We start from the raw sequence: 16,971 nt of genomic DNA on the forward strand, positions 1-16,971 counted from the left end.
TTCTGCTCAAAAATGGAGAAATTTCTGTCCAAGCTGTCGCCTTCAGAAGCTAGATCTGACGAGGTGCGAGCTCTTGCTGTCTCTGCAAATTCTGCTTTTTATGGTCGTTGCTGTTCTGCCTGTAATGGTTTGGTGGGATTTACAAGGTGCCTTGGAGCTGGGTGACTGCAGCGCTTGGGTTGGCCCTTAATGATGCAGAACTTTTCTCCAAATACAGTTCTGAAGAGGGAAATACACCGTGGGTAACAGCAAAGGCGAGGTCCTGCAGCTCTGCATGCTGCTTTTCAGTGCTGCCTTCCTACCCTCGTCTTATGAACAGGGAAACTGAGGCAGCTCTCTTATCTGAGAATGGGAAGGGATGTTTTCATCCATTAACAAGTATCTGTTAACTTTTTAGCTGGGTAGACCCCTAATTGTTCAAGTGGGGGTTTGTCTGTGATGGATTCTGCCTTCTGCTATGTGCCATGAGGCAGGACAAGGGCAGTCTCTCCTAGCTTGTGTGGGGTTGGAACTAGATGATCTTTAAGGTCCCTTCCAACCTAAACAATATGATTCCATTCCATGATCCCTACACAGGTGGTTTGGCAGGGAGTGAGCCCGGGGCTTGGTGACATCTCCTGCTTGTTTTCTAGATACCAGCTTTGGAGAGCTGGAGCTGGGTGAGGCTTGGCTAACACTGGCTGGATCCTGCGCTCACCGGTTGTGTTCACGCTCTTATCTGGCAGTGGGAGAAAGCTCCGAGGCTCCCCGAGTCTTTCCTTGTGCGCAGCCGAGGTCAAAACATGGCAAAAGAGAGAAAAGAGCAGGAACACATGGAGTTCGTGAAACGTGTCTTTGTGCTTTCCAGGTCGGAGATGTGAACTTTTACCCTGTGCCTGAGTCTGACTCATAAATCAAACAGTTACATAAATAACTGGGCAGATAAGAATAAAGATTTTAAAACTCCAGGGGAATAAATAGCCCCTAGACAATGGGACCCCTTCGTGTGATCCGACTGTAGATACATGCTTACCATAACGAAACTCTGACCGCTGGCCAGCCACACGCAGCTGCTGTTTCTAGCACTTACTGCCCACCCTGGCTGACACTGAGATTTTGAACTTGCTCTTGCCAGCAGCTGCTTGCACTGGAGCAAGGCTGGGCAGGGGTGTCTAGACTCATCTCCTTTTGGCTGAGCTCCTCCTGGCTTTGCTGGGATAGTGGGGAGATGCCACAACCCCGTGGGGCATCTGAGCCTGGGCTGCAGCACCTGGTACCCAGTGTGATGGTCCTCACTTGCATCCAGTATCTTGTGGGATGTTCTTGCATCCTTCACCAGCTGCATCTCAAGGTTTGCCTACCTTCATGTGCCAAGCCCCTATTTCCTTGGCCAATTAAGCTGTAATAATGATTTGGTGGTTTGCATGGGAAGGTTTTAGAGAATCAGTCATCCTGGGGAAGCATAGGAGGATGCAGCAACCTGAGATGCAGGGAGGTGTGAGCTTTGAGTTTGCTGTCGGTTGATTTGGGAGGGGAGGTAGGACAGGACCTCCGTGCTTGGACGGGTCTAGCAAAGATGTGTGTGCTGCAGGTGGTAGGCAGAGCAGTCTTAACACGCAGCAAGTTGGGTTTTAGCTCAGTGATGTAACCTGAAGGTGGAACCAGCTTGGGCATGTGCACGTGTTTGAGTGCTTCTTGCACAGAACCATCCCCATTGCCTTGGTGTGCAGGTTACAGCTGGCTAGGTGGCATGAGGACCTTGCTGTCCTGCCCACCCAAGCCCTTCCTGAGCTGAGGTTTGGTAGCCCTGGCCTGGGCTGGTTTGGCATCGATAGGGAAAGCTGGAGAATTTTTCGCTCTTCAGGTAGAGTTCATGTGCTGGCTGCTGCAGTCAGAGGGGAGAGCAGGTTTTATGACTTTGAACTTAGTATACGCACCTCTGGGATAAATTAAGGGTAAAATTTCCTAAAACTGTAAATGTTTACTGCGTGCGGATCCAGAGTGGTGTATATTTAAGGCTGGCAGAGGTCCAGGCAAGCAGATGTGACACAGACCAGGCGGCACTGCTTAAGAACCCAGTGACTGAATGGGAAGAGGGAGGGAAGAGGTAGGAAGAAGTATGGAAGTGGTTTCCAAGGAGCGGAGCCGAAAGGGCCAAGCACCAGAGGAGCAGGCGTTGTTTCTGTTGGGATGTGTCTACCGTTTATGGCTCTAACAGAGACCCAACAGGAGCTTCTTCTTCCTAGGAGCAGGCTGGTGGGGTGACTTGTGCGCAGGCTATGTCACTGCTCAACACGGTGCCCCTCTTTGTCTTGTGCTTTTCCAGTTCTCTTTGGAGATGGGTGTCCATGCGACCGTCCAGCCTGTTCCAGCCTCCCGATCTCTGCAGCTCTTCCCCTGGTTTGCACCCAAAGTTCTTTCCTGCTGCCTCTCTTCTGCTTTTTTTCCTTTCAGAGATGTACTGGCTCTTTGGTGCCATTTGGAAAGCACCTTGCTGGTGACGTGGTTTGGATGGGGGCTCTGCTGTTGACTTCCAAATGAAAACAGGGTGCCTACTTTTTTGGGATTTCATTCAGATGTAGTTTCCAATCTGTCTGTATGTCTGCCTAACAAAATCAGGCAGTACCTACCAGCCTGGTTGTATCTTTGCCAGTGGGGAGGAGACCTGAGGGCTTTCTGTTTCAAGGCATTGTGTGATGGGCAGCACGCAGTGTCCCCTGCCTGGGATGGGGTCTCACGCTGCACCCCCTGCCTGGGATGGGGCTGCAAGCAGCATCTCCAGTATGGGATGGGGCTGTACCCAGCATCCTCTGTGCAGGGTAGGATTCCACCTTGCTCAGTGCATTTCTGTGTCCTTGTGGGTAAAAGGGCTGGCGGCTTCCTATTTTGATAGGAATGGTTGGACTTGATGATCTGGTGGGTCTCTTCCAACCTGGTTATTCTATGATTCTGTGATTCTACACTCAAGATGAGGAGGGATGGTAGGTTTGTATCCGCTTTTTTTTAATGTGGCTTGAGTGTTTGAGATGAATACTTGAATCCTGTGTTCAGTTCTGGGCCCCTCACCACAAGAAGGATGTTGAGGCTCTGGAGCGAGTCCAGAGAAGAGCAACGAAGCTGGTGAAGGGGCTGGAGAACAGGCCTTATGAGGAACGGCTGAGAGAGCTGGGGGTGTTTAGGCTGGAGAAGAGGAGGCTGAGGGGAGACCTCATTGCTCTCTCCAGCTCCCTGAAGGGAGGTTGTGGAGAGGAGGGAGCTGGGCTCTTCTCCCAAGTGACAGGGGACAGGACGAGAGGGAATGGCCTCAAGCTCCGCCAGGGGAGGGTCAGGCTGGACATCAGGAAAAAATTTTTCATGGAAGGGGTCATTGGGCACTGGCAGAGGCTGCCCAGGGAGGGGGTTGAGTCACCTTCCCTGGAGGTGTTTAAGGGACGGGTGGATGAGGTGCTGAGGGACATGGTTTAGTGATTGATGGGAATGGTTAGACTCGATGATCTGGTGGGTCTCTTCCAACCTGGTGATTCTGTGATTCTATGAAAGTGCACATCTGCGGGAGTAACATCCTCCTACCTGCTTGTGCAGATTTGGCCTTTAGAATGCTGAGCACCTCAAGCCAAAGAGTCAGCAGGTGCCCTGTGTGCCTGTGGGTGGGTCAGGCTGCTGCTTAGGGTGGGAACGTGGTCTGACGGGCATGGGGGTGGTGGAAGGGTCTAGTGGCACCCCTTTTACCCCCACAGCTACCCAGCCACCTCCTTGCGTGACAGCCTCCCATCCCAGCAGGACAGAGCGTACCGGCAGCTGTGTTGAACAGGTAGGGCAGGTATGGGGAAACGCTCAGGGCCCTGCGCTCGCCGCAGAGCTCCTTCCCACCTGCGAGCCCTGATCAAACACCTCGATGGGCGGCCCGAGTGGGAGCCATGATGTAATCTTGGGAACCCAAAACAATCGGCCCTTTCATGGCAAGACGATAACAATCAAAACAGTATGTAAGGGCCTGCCATGCAAGAATACACATGCACATTATACACTGGAGGGAATTGAAAGCTGTAGTGAAAAGGGGCTTGTTAAGAATATGTAGCCTGCTTTCATAATCAGTTTGTAAAAGAATAGGCCCTTGAAAACAAGGGTTTAGGCTTATAGAAGGCTTTCTGTGCCTTGACCTTGCAAATATGCAGAGATGCCAACTTTTTTTTGAAAGTGAACTTGGAGTCTCCCAGCGTGGTGCCATAGCAGTTGGCAGGCGAGCTGGGGGTAGGAGGTCCAGCCCCGGTACGTTCCCGGGGAAAGCAGAGTCTTTTCCTCTTGCCACAAGGAGCTGGTCTTCAGTAGAGCTCAGGATGCCATGGTTTTACCTTTTCTTCCTTAAAACTGCAGCACTGGGCTTTGCTGCAGGATGGGATCAGCCAACACAAAGGCAGACCCATCCCAGCATCGCTGGCCCTTTGCAGATCTTGTGTGTGGATGTTATGCCTTTTAGTGGTGTTTCTGTTCCCAAATGGAAAGGATCACAGAGTCATCAACCCCATGATACAGGTGGGGAAGCTGAGGCAGAGAGCTAGGAAAGGTAACATGTCCAATGCATGTTGGCTCCTTGATCCCTGATGGTTCCAAGAACATCTGAGTTATTGTGCCCTGGCAGAGGAGATTTTCAAGTGACATTCCGACGTTGGCCAGAGTACCTGTGGCAGAGCTGGTAATGGGGCATGTACATCCTCAGGCAGAGTCTGGTGTGGTTTCCCCAAGGCTGCTCGCTCTTTAGACCAATGCATGTTTGTAGACTGGGGATGAGCCACAGGTTATCCATCTTGTCTGCAAAATACCTTCTAGCTGGACCCAGGTGCCCCATCAAATGAGATGGGATCTGCTTCTGACACCTCTCTATCAGTTATTCCCCACTTTCCTCACTTCAGAGACCCTAGTATCTCTGAACATTCCATCGTGATGATTGTCCCTGTGGCTGTGTCAGCTCGTCTCCCCGTCACTGTCTCCTCTGTGTCCTGTAGCCCACCACGGGCACCCAGAGGTTCCGCTTCCCTGGGCCGGGCTGCCCCAGTCTGTCTTTGTGCATCAGTTTTACAATGTGTTTCTTTGCAGTCGGGGGAAGCCTTCCAAGAATCCCCACCTATTTCCGTAATAAGGACGCCTTTGTTTTCTTCATACACAAAGCAGCTTTGATTCAGTTGCTTTCTCACCGACCGTGTTGCCGTCAGCTCGACACGGGAGCTATGGAGAAGGTGTGAGGTGTGGATGGCTCAGCAGCAAAGTGGGAGAGGAATGTCCCCTGGGTTGGTTTTATTTTACAGTTGGGTCTTTAGAGGTAAATCTGCTTTGCCTTAGCGCCCGGACATCTCCTGAGACGCTGCGCTGGGCAAACAGCAGCACTGGAGGTACCCTTCGTGCAGTGAACCAAAGCAGAGCAAATAGGAAGGCTTATGTGTTCCTGGCCCCCATGTTGTCACAGAGTTTTGTGATGAGATTAGTGGCCTTGGGAAAGACTCAAAAGGCTGCAAAGTCCAAGAAGTGTTGAGGCAGTGTTGAGGGAGGAAAGGTTGAAGGAATGAGTGGCCCTATGGGTGTAGGAGAGTGGTCTGAATGAGCAGAAGACCTTTGTTGGGGCAGGTAGGGACTGGAGGCAAGCCTGATGCTGTGCCCTGAAGGTCCTTTCTTCCCTGCCGATGTCCCAAGGCAGGAATGAGAAATCCCATGTGCAGGGACACCTGTGGCCAGGCACTAGGTCTCTGTTGCCCCTTGCCTCTTGCCGTGCTGCACGCTGAAGCTCGATGTGCCTGTTTCAACTCCCAGCACCCACGCGGTATGGTGCCAACGTGCATTTCTTGGGAAAACAGGTTAAAATCTTGACCTGAGAGGGGGCATGTGTTGCTGCCTCCCTGTCAAGGGCTGGGGGAGCTGGGTGGCCTGGTCCCAGTGGATCACTGCTGGTGTTGGAGCACACCGTGACCTGCTGTTCACTTGAATTTTGCATGCTCTGTGCGTGCCGTGGTGTGTGCACGTTGTGGCACGCTGCTCGCTTGCTGAGCTCCCTGCAGCCCCATCCCTGGCACATGCCAGACCCACTGGGCATCCAGCACTGCCAGGGAGGTGGCCAAAGTTGTAGGGCTGGGGCCAGTTCTTGCTTTTGGGGAGCCTTGGTGAGTTTTGCTAGGGGTGTGCGTGGGAGAGAGGAGGAGAGCAGAGTCAAACCCACCCGTCTGCACTTCTCCAGCTGGATCTTGCCCTGCTCTAAATTCCCCTTCTCCTGTCCTGGGCTTTCTCTGCCCCAGGGCTGCTGCAGGGCGAGGGGTCAGCGTGGGATTCTCTCCTCCTGGTGGGACCGAGGGTAAGGGGGGGCTCACCGCCCTTCCCGTACAGACCCCTCCATTCACACCTCCCTCTCCCACCCCATTAATTTGTTGTGGTCGGGGCCAGTAATAGCTGCTTTGTGCAAAGGCGAGGGAAGGAGGGGAAAAAAACCCCAGCGCACAGACAGCAGCTCCAGTGTTTTCGAAAAGGGATGTTTTTCCCCCTCCATCCTCTCTCTCTGTTTCCCTTGAATAATGTTTTTGATTGTAATAGCCTGTCCTGGTTAGGGAAACCCACAGCCTCTCCCCCTTCCCCTCCCCTCTTCTGTAAACCCTGGTAGAAGTTTAAACAACCCGGAGAGATTTTTCTCACCAGTCTTATTTTACTAATAGGAAACAAGCATTTAAAGCAGCAAAGGGAGCTTTCAGCTGCTGGCAAAGGAATAACTGACCTTGCAGAGACGCTCTGGGTTCCCACTAAGAGCTTTGGGCAGGTTGCAGCCTTGCACTTTGGTTCTGGAGCTTGGAGCCCCCGAGGATGGTTGCGCTCTTGGTGTCCCCCATGGCCAACTTCACCAACAAACACCAGCCCAGCCACCATGGGAGAAACCGTCCAACTGTGGAACAAGTTATTGTTTGCTTTTGTGGAGCTGCTCAGCCTAAGGAGCCCACACCACAAAAAAAGGAGCCCCATTTGGTTTGGTGCTTGCAACATTTTTGTTCCTTGAGGGAAGGATAAAACCCCCTATCCCAGTTCTCTGGTTTTCACCAAAAATCCAGAACTCCTGCTGAGCTGGAAAGGACCCTGGAGCAGAGGGGAATGACTGCTCCCAAGACTGGAGCAAGTCCCATCTGAGAATGGGGAGTGCTCAATGAGTTGCTGGGGCATAGAGCTGGCGTCCTGCTGCCTCCTGCGTAGAGAATCCAGCAAACCCTCCCACTGCAAATCCAGCTTTTGGGACTGCCAGCTGTGTGAGGAGGTATTTTGGATAAGCTCTGGATGATGTGGTAGTGGTCCCACCATGAGGTCGCTGATGGATGCTGAAATAGGTATTAGATGTAAGTATCAGAGCAGGGAGGGCAGGCAAGGAGAAACCTTGCCTAATTCTCCACCCTTGGTCATCCCTCTGAACAGTCCTTCAGTTTTCACCTCTAAGAGCTGTGTTTTGTGCTGCTGGGGCTTTATGGGGTTTTATTTGGGGTAGTTCAGGTTCATTGTGCCTGCCTACCTAACCCCCTTTATCAGGCTTTTTATCTCTTGTGGTTCTTCTAACAGCCTCCTTCTGTCTTACTTTACCAAGCGACAGACCAGCTCTCCCCTCTGGCTCTGGAACTCTGAGTGCTGCCTTTCCATAGGATGCAAGAGGGGGAAAAAAAGAGACAAAGCAGGTGAAATTTTGTGGCTGCAATATGCTTCCTCTCCTCTGATGAGCCCCACGGCTCGAAGGCTCGTAAAGGGGTGGTTGTGGTTAAGGACAGTGCCGGTGATAGTCGAGACAGGTGATGGGAGAGGTGCCACCCCTAACCCTGGGTGGGAGGAATCCCAACCCTCTGGGGGCTCCCCAGATACCAGGGCCCAGGGATGCTGCAGCTTGGTTTTGCTTGGGTTGGAAACACCATGGGTCCTCCCTGGACAGGTCTCTTCTTCATCTGGTCTCTGTTGCTCCCAGGGCTGGTGTTAAAGCTGATTAAATGTCTGTGAAGCTCTTCGAAGATGAAGTTTGCTGTGTTCACATTAAATATTAGCATGACTGGCCCCAGGGCCAGCTGTGCTTTCAGTCAAAAGGCTTATCTTTAATAATGTCTCTTTTTTCCCTAGTTCAGCCTACCCCAGGCTGTGCTTTGCACCTAAGAACATATATATATATATATATATATTTGTGCTTTTTGTGTGTGGATAGGAACTTAGCCATTGGGATTGGGATTCAGAATTTCCCGGAGGGCCTGGCTGTCAGTCTGCCGTTGCGTGGAGCTGGATTTTCAACGTGGAAAGCGTTCTGGTAAGCTGAGCTCCTCTTCACTGTGGAAAAGACAGCCCTGGGCTGGCAGCTTGTAGCGAGAGGATGCCCATAGATTTCCTCCTTGTATCCATTTGTGTCTCTCCATCATTGAGCTTGGTATGGGTTTGCTCCAGACCTGCTGGGTCTCCTCCTGGCATCGGGGAGAGCTGCTGCTGGTTTCCAGCTTTGAGGAAAAGTGAGGAGCGCTGCCCTGCTTCCTACACAGCACCTGAGCTCAAGTCTCCCAGCTCCTGGGGCAATGCATTAGTGATCCCAGTGGGATCACTGCCTGTGGGCAGCTCCCAGATCCTCCACTAAAAAGGAATTTTAAAAAATTTTTATTTTATTTTGTTTCATTTTTTTCTCTTACTTTACTCTGGGCTGGATTTCAAACCCACTTGATTTTTTTTTTCTTTTCCCTGAGGTGAAAAAGCCAAGGGCATGAACTCTGCGAGCGCTGGGCTGCGTTCCTGCCAGTGCACGTGTGCTTGGGTGGCTGATGGATGGGAGGGCAGGGGGACGGCTTGGAAACGGCTCCCGCCAACGCTTTGTTTTCTTTTCCTCCCACCCACCTCCAATTCAGTAAGCGCAGCCGGTGCTGCGACTTGCACCAGGATTGCTGCTGCTGGGAAGGGTTTTCCCATGGTCTGAAGAGTTTTCTGTGTTAAAACAGTCTCAGAGGGAAAGAAAATGAGGGGGAAGAGTGCAATTTCATCCTGGTTGAGGCTATGGCCAGATATTCTCTTTGGGATTGAGCTATGCTGGTTGGAACCATTTCCTCTTTGACTCATCCCTGCCCATGAGCTGGATCCCCAAATCCTGCAGAGCTCCTGGAGGAAGGAGTGGGATCATCCCTTAATATCTTTCCTGGAAAAAACAGCTAGGTTAAATCAAATCACCTTCATCACCTGTTGAAGATGATATAGGTGATTTGGCCTGGTGTGGCTGGGTGGGCGACCTCCACCTGGATGCGGTGGCTTTAGGGGAGATGGTGGGGATAGAGAGTTACCATCCCTCATGCCAGGTTCCCAGTGGCTTTTAGTCCTGGTCTTTTGCAGGTATGGGCAGCTGAGTGGCATGGTGGAGCCCTTAGCTGGAGTCTTTGGTGCCTTCGCCGTGGTGGTAGCAGAGCCTCTACTCCCCTACGCCTTGGGCTTTGCTGCCGGAGCCATGGTCTATGTGGTGATGGACGATATCATCCCTGAGGCACAGACCAGGTGAGTCCCCTCAGTGACCACCACGAAAGGCAGAGGGACATAGGGGGAAGTGCTGAGGACTCTGGAAGATCCCTTCCCTTGCCTGGATGAGATATAGACCAGCACTTCCCTCATCTGAAAAGTCAGTCCTGACTTCTAGGAGCTCATGCCCTTCCCTTTTCTCCCCACAGTGGCAACGGGAAGCTGGCATCCTGGACCTCGATATTAGGATTTGTGGTGATGATGTCCTTGGATGTTGGGCTTGGGTAGGGCATCATACTGCACCCCAGGAGAAGACTTCAGAGCCTCTTGTGTGGTGGCATTGGAACTGGACATGCGTTATTCGCTAGACCTTTTTTGTATATATATTTTTTTGGATCTAGTTTGGTGTTGATTTCCTATAATTTTATATCTCTTCCTCCCCTCCAACGTCATGTCAATGGTTTTCAAAGCACAAATACAGGTGGTTCCTTGCAGGTCCTGGTTTCCTTTTGCCACCAGATTTTCTTTTCCTCTTGGGAGGGTTGTTGGATGACATGTCAGCCGGGCTGCAGGTCACCCTGTCCTTTCCCTTCCACGCTGGGCTGGTTTCTTTGAGCCAGGTTGCTCTGGGTTTTGATCATCTTTGTTCTGTGGAAGATTAGAAATTCCCTGTTGCGTGTTTAAGCTGGTCTGTGGTTAAGGACCAAGGCATTTGAATGAGGTAAACTCCTTACAGAGTCTCAATTTCCACACTGTCTGTGGAAGGCTAAGATAACACATAAAGCACTCTGCGGGATTGCAGGTCTCGTGTCTCCTGCTGGTCCTTGGAAATGGCTTAGGGTGTTGGTTTTGATGGATGCAAATGAAAATGAGTTTTCTTGAGAAAAAGAAAAGAAATGAGTTTTCTTGAGATCTCTGTTAGAGGGAAGCGCCATTTTTCCTAAATTTATCTCCTAAGTGGAGTTTTGTTCCAATACCTCAAGGTTTTCTCTGCAAAAGAAACCACAGGAAAGGAGAATATTTTGGAAAGGCAAGGGCTGGTCACCTGCATCACGATACCCTGCTGCCTACAGCAGGTTACGTTTCCACAGGAGCCCATTGCTGTGTCTGGCCTTACCAAACAATTCCTGGTTTACGGCTGTTGCTTCCAATGGTTCATAACTCCCCGAAGAGCCAAGGCAGCATTTTCCCAGTGGTGGCCCTGTTTGGACTTCACCCCAGAGCTCAGAGCTGAGGCAGGACCTAAACGTGCCATGAGCTCTCGTCTTCCTGAGCCACAGCAGGATGAAGTAATTCATTAGGGTGAATTAACTATCCTATCTGAAGAGCCAGAAGCATGCATCTTGTCTACCTGCCTCTTCATCCTCTGCTTTTCAAGCATCTCTTGTTGAAGGGCTACTCCTGAGCAGGCAGGTTTCATGCCCTCCAGGCTGAGGAGCAAGCCCTGCCCATCTCTGTGCCTGGGGCATGATCCAGCCAGGAGAAAAGGCTGAAGCTGGAAGGATGCTGCAAACCACACCTCCCCCTTTGCTAAGGATGCTCTGTGTTCTGTAAAAAGGGTTCCTTAGACCCTTCAGCAGGAATAACTGGATTGCCTGGCTGCCGCCTGCATCCCGGTCCTTCAGCAGCCGGGGGCTCTCAGGGGAGTGAGGCTGCAAGTGTCAAGGGTCATGATCCATCGTCTGGTCCTGTTGGAAGAGCTGCGGGAAGGGCAGCCAAAGGGAACAGGCTTGAATAATAAACTAAGCTAGAGCCACGCATTTTTGTTTGGTTAATTTCTTTCTTTTCAGTTGGATTTCATTTGTACTTCATTTGTGTGTCACTCTGGATGATACAAAACTACTGTTTGCCAATGGATTTGACCTTTTAACTGTGATTGGTTTCAATAAATGGGAAATTCAGAGTTTGCACTGATGTATTTTAATGCCATAAAGCTGTACCTTTGCTTCTCCTCCCTCCGTTCTGCTATGTTTCATTTCTCCAGCTTAATTGTTCCTGGCTTGCCAAAGGTCCTGCCTCTCAGCCAGGTAAGCAACCTCTTTAGGGGAGCAAAAGAAAGGAATAAAGAGCCAGAGAAAGGCAGCTTTGCAGTGCTTATCCAGGCACCTGTGAGTGTCTTTTAGTGTTCTCTGGATTTGCTGCAGCTGACCAGCCCCAGGGCCACTGCCTGACACCGGTTCATGGCTTATGACTCAGGAAAAAGCAACCACAAGAAATCTTTGGGGAAAATAAGCAGCTCTGCCTACTCTGACATGGGATGCAGACGTATGCGTGTAGGTGCTGGGGAAGAGCCACAGGGGTGATGCTCCTGCAGGGCAGACTGGAGCACGGCAGTCCCTGGGATGATAGGAAGAGGGACCCTACCTTCCCTGGGGTCCATAGGGCTGTGGAGGTGACACGGGTCTCTCTGCACACAGTGGAAATTTGGGAAACTTGGAACCATATCAGGACACACTTTCTAAATACAGCAGGTGAGAGCTGTCCCTACCATCCCTGGGGCAGAAACAGGAAGGGAGAGGAGAGGAACTTTCTTACCAAAGGAGTGGTGAAGCGTTGTAATTGGCTGCCCAGGGAAGTGGTGGAGTCACCATCCCCGGAGGGGTTAAAAAGCGTGTAGACGTGGCACTTGGGGACATGGTTTAGTAGGCAGAGTGGTGGTGTGATTGTGGTTGGACTGCGTGATCTTAGAGGTCTTTTTCAACCTAATGATTCTGTGATGCTATGACCTGCCGGCAGCCGAGCAGAAGGGGAGCAAGAGCCCTTGCTCCTGCAGCCATTGTCACCTTCCCAGTGCCACCAGCAAGCCTGAGCAATCTCCCACCCCTCTTCACCTTGTTGCTAGACACCCTAGAAGTGTTTGTAAAGCTTTTGGCACTCTGTTTTCAGCTGAAAGCCTTTGTGTGAAACTTAAAAGCCTTGGGGGTGTCCACGAGTCAGGATTTCTCACAGGTAATACTTTCTTATTTGATTTGTGGCATGTGGTGTAAGCTGGTACAAAAAAACCCACATTATACATTTAAAGGCAGCCTTGTAATCAGATTGCTTCAAGATAAGATCACGTAAAGCATTTAATCCCACTTAGATGTAGCCAGCCGAGATAATTATGTACATTGGACCCGTAGGAAGCGAGCGGGGAGGCTGATGCAGAAAGCACATAGGAAAATCCTTCTTTTCTGTTTGTACCCTGGAGGAGAATGAAATTATATATCTGTTCTTTGGTGTGATTGAAAAGCTGGCTGGGTGCCAGGCTAGAAATTACCTGTGGAAACAATGGCTGTCAATGAAAAGGTAGAGTTTAGAGCAAAGGCAATAGAAACACACAGCCAAGCCCTGAAAAATGGAGATGGGCCGGGAGGAGCCAGAGACTGAGCCCTGATTTCTTAGCCCCTGCTAATTTTCAATAGTGTCACACATATAAAAACTTTAGATTCTTTGTTTTTACCTTAAAATGGTTATGACTCTTTGCATTGGCCGGAGGAAAACTGACTCCTCTCCATGGAAAAGCCTCAAAATCCAACAGGTAAAGTGAAAAGGTCATTTTCTAAACAGCACATGTATATGCTTTTACAGTGGGGTTTAAAAATAACCCTGGGACGCAGTATAAGCTTGTGGCCCTCTTGCTGATGCTTTTTTTGTGGCTGTTTTGAGGTTTTGCAAGCCCTGCTAATGACAGAGGGTGACCTGAGTGTTTGAGAACTGGAAAACCCCGATATTTCACAGCCCTGGAGGTGGCTGTGTTTGGCAGCGGGTGAAGCTCGGCAGTGGTTCTGCTATGTGCTTGGTGCTTTTTGCTTTTTTTTTTTTTTTGTGGTCTTCTTGTGCTTTTCTTTCAGAGGCTGAACCACCAAGGTTGTGGGCATGGTATCCATTCCATTATTGACTGGTGAGATGGTGCAGGAGTCCGTGGGGAAACTCCTCTGCAGGCAGGAGAGCGTCCCGGGATGAGCATTGGGTTGTGCTTATGACTAAGTGGTGGTTGAAGAGGCTGCTGATAGCTCGGGTGTGCGGCACTGTACGTGTGTTTGCCAGGGGATTAGGGCTTTGGAGAGAGGATTATTTGGAGCTATGAGTGCGTAATGCAAAGTGCTGGGCTTCTCCCTTCGGGGATGCAGCTGATTGAGTCCAGAGAAGGGCAACGAAGCTGGTGAAGGGGCTGGAGAACAGGCCTTATGAGGAGCGGCTGAGAGAGCTGGGGGTGTTTAGCCTGGAGAAGAGGAGGCTGAGGGGAGACCTCATTGCTCTCTCCAACTCCCTGAAAGGAGGTTGTGGAGAGGAGGGAGCTGGGCTCTTCTCCCAAGGGACAGGGGACAGGACAAGAGGGAATGGCCTCAAGCTCCACCAGGGGAGGTTTAGGCTGGACATTAGGAAAAAATTTTTAATAGAAAGGGTCATTGGGCACTGGAACAGGCTGCCCAGGGAAGGGGTTGGGTCACCTTCCATGGAGGAAGAGACGGGTTGACATGGCGCTGAGGGTCATGGTTTAGTGATTGATGGGAATGGTTGGACTCGATGATCTGGTGGGTCTTTTCCAACCTGGTGATTCTATGATTCTATGATCCATCCCACCTGGAACTGCAGTGCAAGGAGAAGCTGCTGTCCCTTTGCCTCAGGTAAATCCCATCTTATTCCCTGGCTCTGTGCTATGCCAGGCAGCTCCTGGTGGGTGCCAGGGTGGCAAGTGGCAGGTGTGGAGGCTGGCACCACGACTCAATGCCTGCTCAGCTGCCTCTTTTCCTTCCCTGCCTGCCCAGCTCTGCTCCCTCCCGGCTGCAGAGGGGTTATGGTCGTGCAAACAGTGCAGGGAACACACACCCCCCTTCCCCTGCGCCGGCGTGACACGGCTCACGTCGCCCCATGCGTGGTGCCGTGACTCAGGGAGCAGGAATGGGTGGGTGGACCCTCCATGGGTGCTGGGCGCCTGCCGGCCCATGCCGGGGTGCTGGGGAAGGCAAAGGCGGCTGTGGTTTGCAGGGCTGGGCGGGGACAGAAAAACCCCAAGCAAGGGCTTTGCACGCAACCGAACAATAATCCCATTATTAGGGCCCACGCCGTCAAACAAAACACACGGCACAAAACATTACTCGGGCTTGCAAGATGCGCGCCCGGGGTAGATCATAGCACCTGAGTCATTGCTTATAAAGGAATGGATTTCATCTCCCTCCCCTTAGGAAAGAAACAATTTGAACCTTTAAGACAAAATGACTTCTATTCTTTGTATGCAGACTTTGTTGTACTTGGCAATGAGGCTGCAATTAAAACCGAGAGGCTCGCTCTTGTGCGCACACACACAGGCTCCCAGCTCTGAGTTTGAGACTAAATGTACGGTTCCTCTTCCTTCTGGAGCTTGCTCGAGCACCCCAAGCCCATTGCCCTGAGCCTGGCCATGCATTATTGCCTTGCTTTAGTCCCAGCATAGACCCCTCAGCCTCAGGAACAAGCCTAGTTCTGTGGGATCAGAGGGAAGAAGAAAAAATTCAGTTCGAGTTTTCCTTTCCTAGGGCAGATACTACAGGGTCGTTGAATTTGTAGAGGAGATTTAATGCCGATCTCTCTTTTTTGGTATACAGTGGCACTCTCCAAGTATGTATATTTAGTCTTGCATGGTCAACCAGCCCTCAAAAAGCTATGTGGTCATGTCTCTGCTGGGCTGCCGGGGCTGTAGCTCATGGGTCATCCCCTGGTTGCATTTCTCCTGGTTTCTTTACTTGACAAAGCTTCATTTCAGCTGGCTGGTAGCGGTGACTTGAAAGTTTCCTTCCTGCCATCCTAGAGCAATGTTCTCCATGTGGTTCCTTATGTGTTGAGTGAGGTAGGAAAGATCGACACATCGATGAATTGCCATCAAATCCAGAATTTGCCATCATCTGCTGCAAATTCTTCACCCTGGAGGATTGTTCCAAATGGCAAAAAGAAGGAAAATTAGAATGCATCATAAAATCATAGAATGATTTGAGTTGGAAGGGACCTTAAAGATCATCTAATTCCAACCCCCTTGTCATGGGCAGGGACAAAATTATGCACTGTGGGATCTGCAAATTGCACAGCTCTTGTCTTTGTCCTTCTTTTCTTATTTTAAGGCTTTTACAGTGCGGAGTGCTGTCATTTGTGCAAGAACTGGGAGAAAATATTCTTAGTATGTCCTTGGTTGAGATTTCTGGGATATGTTTCTGTGCTTTATAATCCTACGAGGGGATTCTTGAGGGCAGGAAACTGAGCCTGAAGGTTTATTTTAATATAATCTTACAGAATGTTGATTATAACTGAAAAGCTTTTGTGTCCAGAGATAGTTTGCATGGGGGAATTGTTTAAATCTCTCTCTCACACTGTTGCCTTCTCGTGTTCTTACAGGAACAAGGAAAGCATTAAAGACCCGACACATGTTCTCTCCCCCCACTTTGTCTTGTACAATCCTGTGCCTGAAGCAGAAAACAAAACCACTGCTCCAAAACCCATATGAAAATAGGAAGGGAAGAGAATGGCCTGGATCTGCTTTCCTTTTACTGCAAAATAATTTCCTTGCCATAAAATTACCAGCGAGAGCCAAGGGAAGATTAGGTCACATGGAAAAACGCCGGCTGGGAAACAATGGAGGGAGGTGCTGGTAACAGGCTGGGTGGGGGACTCCCCATCACCCTGGGGTCCCCCAGGAACCTCCATCTCCACTGGGACCCCCTCCTCTGCTGGCCCTGAGCCCCACCGCCCCTCCCCTGGCTGCGTGCAGGATGGGCAAGAGGCTTCAGCACCCCCAATACGTTTTATTTCCCCTTCTTTCCCCAGGTTAACATGGCAACGAGGACTGGACCATCCCAGTTTCTCCCAGTCTGGTGTTTCAGTCCGGGCTGGTAGCAGGAGCAAGCACGATGTTGGACTGGGAGCATGATGTAGCATCTCATATTGTGCTTTGTTTTCCCTCTTCCATTCCAGGCCATAATTTGTCCTGGAACTGCTCTGCCTCCATCCCTACCAACTCGCTTGGCTCTGCTGGCAAATGAACAAACCCTCAAGGAGGTTCAGAGGTTGCTTCCCCTGAATCTAGAGTCACTTGTGTGTCCCTGGAAGTTGGAGACCCCTAAGAATTTGGGGGAGATGTCTTAAAACTTGTCTTAGCGCAGGTTTCACAAAAGCCTTCCAGTGCCCTCCAGTTGTGGGTGGTGGCTGCCTGCACCATGGAGAAAAACCTTTCTGAGACCAGGGAAACAAATCCAGACAACAGGGGCCCCGGGGCCTCCCAAGTCATTAAACAAATTAAGTTGTTTAGAAGGAGGCCCAGGTGACTGGGTGTGAAAGCCCCCAGGCCTCAGTAATTGCTGTGTAAAGGCAGCAGCGCTGGTGGGTGGAAAGGAGACAAAGAGATTTTGGGGGATTTTTCCTCTCATTTGGCTTCATGGGGTGCTCAGGGACTGGGCCACCTGATGTGATGCTGTGGTCCAGTGAGATGATGTCCTGGCCCAGGTCTTTAGGGATGGGTGGACAGAGAGACCCTCCAGCCTTCCCAAGTGTCGTTCATGTCTTTTA

General features: G+C 50.8%; 2 protein-coding genes across 4 annotated transcripts in view; one reads left to right on the forward strand and one right to left on the reverse strand.

Annotated features, from left to right (window-relative positions):
• The window catches only part of SLC39A11 (solute carrier family 39 member 11), a 95,064-nt gene extending 83,685 nt beyond the window's left edge, over nt 1-11,379 (forward strand). For both annotated transcript variants that reach the window (XM_069872256.1, XM_069872257.1), the window contains exons 7-9: nt 8,180-8,278; nt 9,337-9,495; nt 9,666-11,379. In XM_069872256.1, coding sequence (XP_069728357.1) covers nt 8,180-8,278; nt 9,337-9,495; nt 9,666-9,744 — 337 coding nt within the window. In that variant the 3' untranslated portion in view covers nt 9,745-11,379. The remainder of the gene's footprint in view (nt 1-8,179; nt 8,279-9,336; nt 9,496-9,665) is intronic.
• RPL38 (ribosomal protein L38) overlaps nt 1-16,971 on the reverse strand; it is a 472,498-nt gene that overhangs the window by 261,448 nt on the left and 194,079 nt on the right. The gene's annotated exons all lie outside the window — the stretch shown is intronic.

This window comes from Phaenicophaeus curvirostris, chromosome 19 (genome assembly GCF_032191515.1).
Source record: "Phaenicophaeus curvirostris isolate KB17595 chromosome 19, BPBGC_Pcur_1.0, whole genome shotgun sequence".
NCBI classification, from domain to species: domain Eukaryota; kingdom Metazoa; phylum Chordata; class Aves; order Cuculiformes; family Cuculidae; genus Phaenicophaeus; species Phaenicophaeus curvirostris.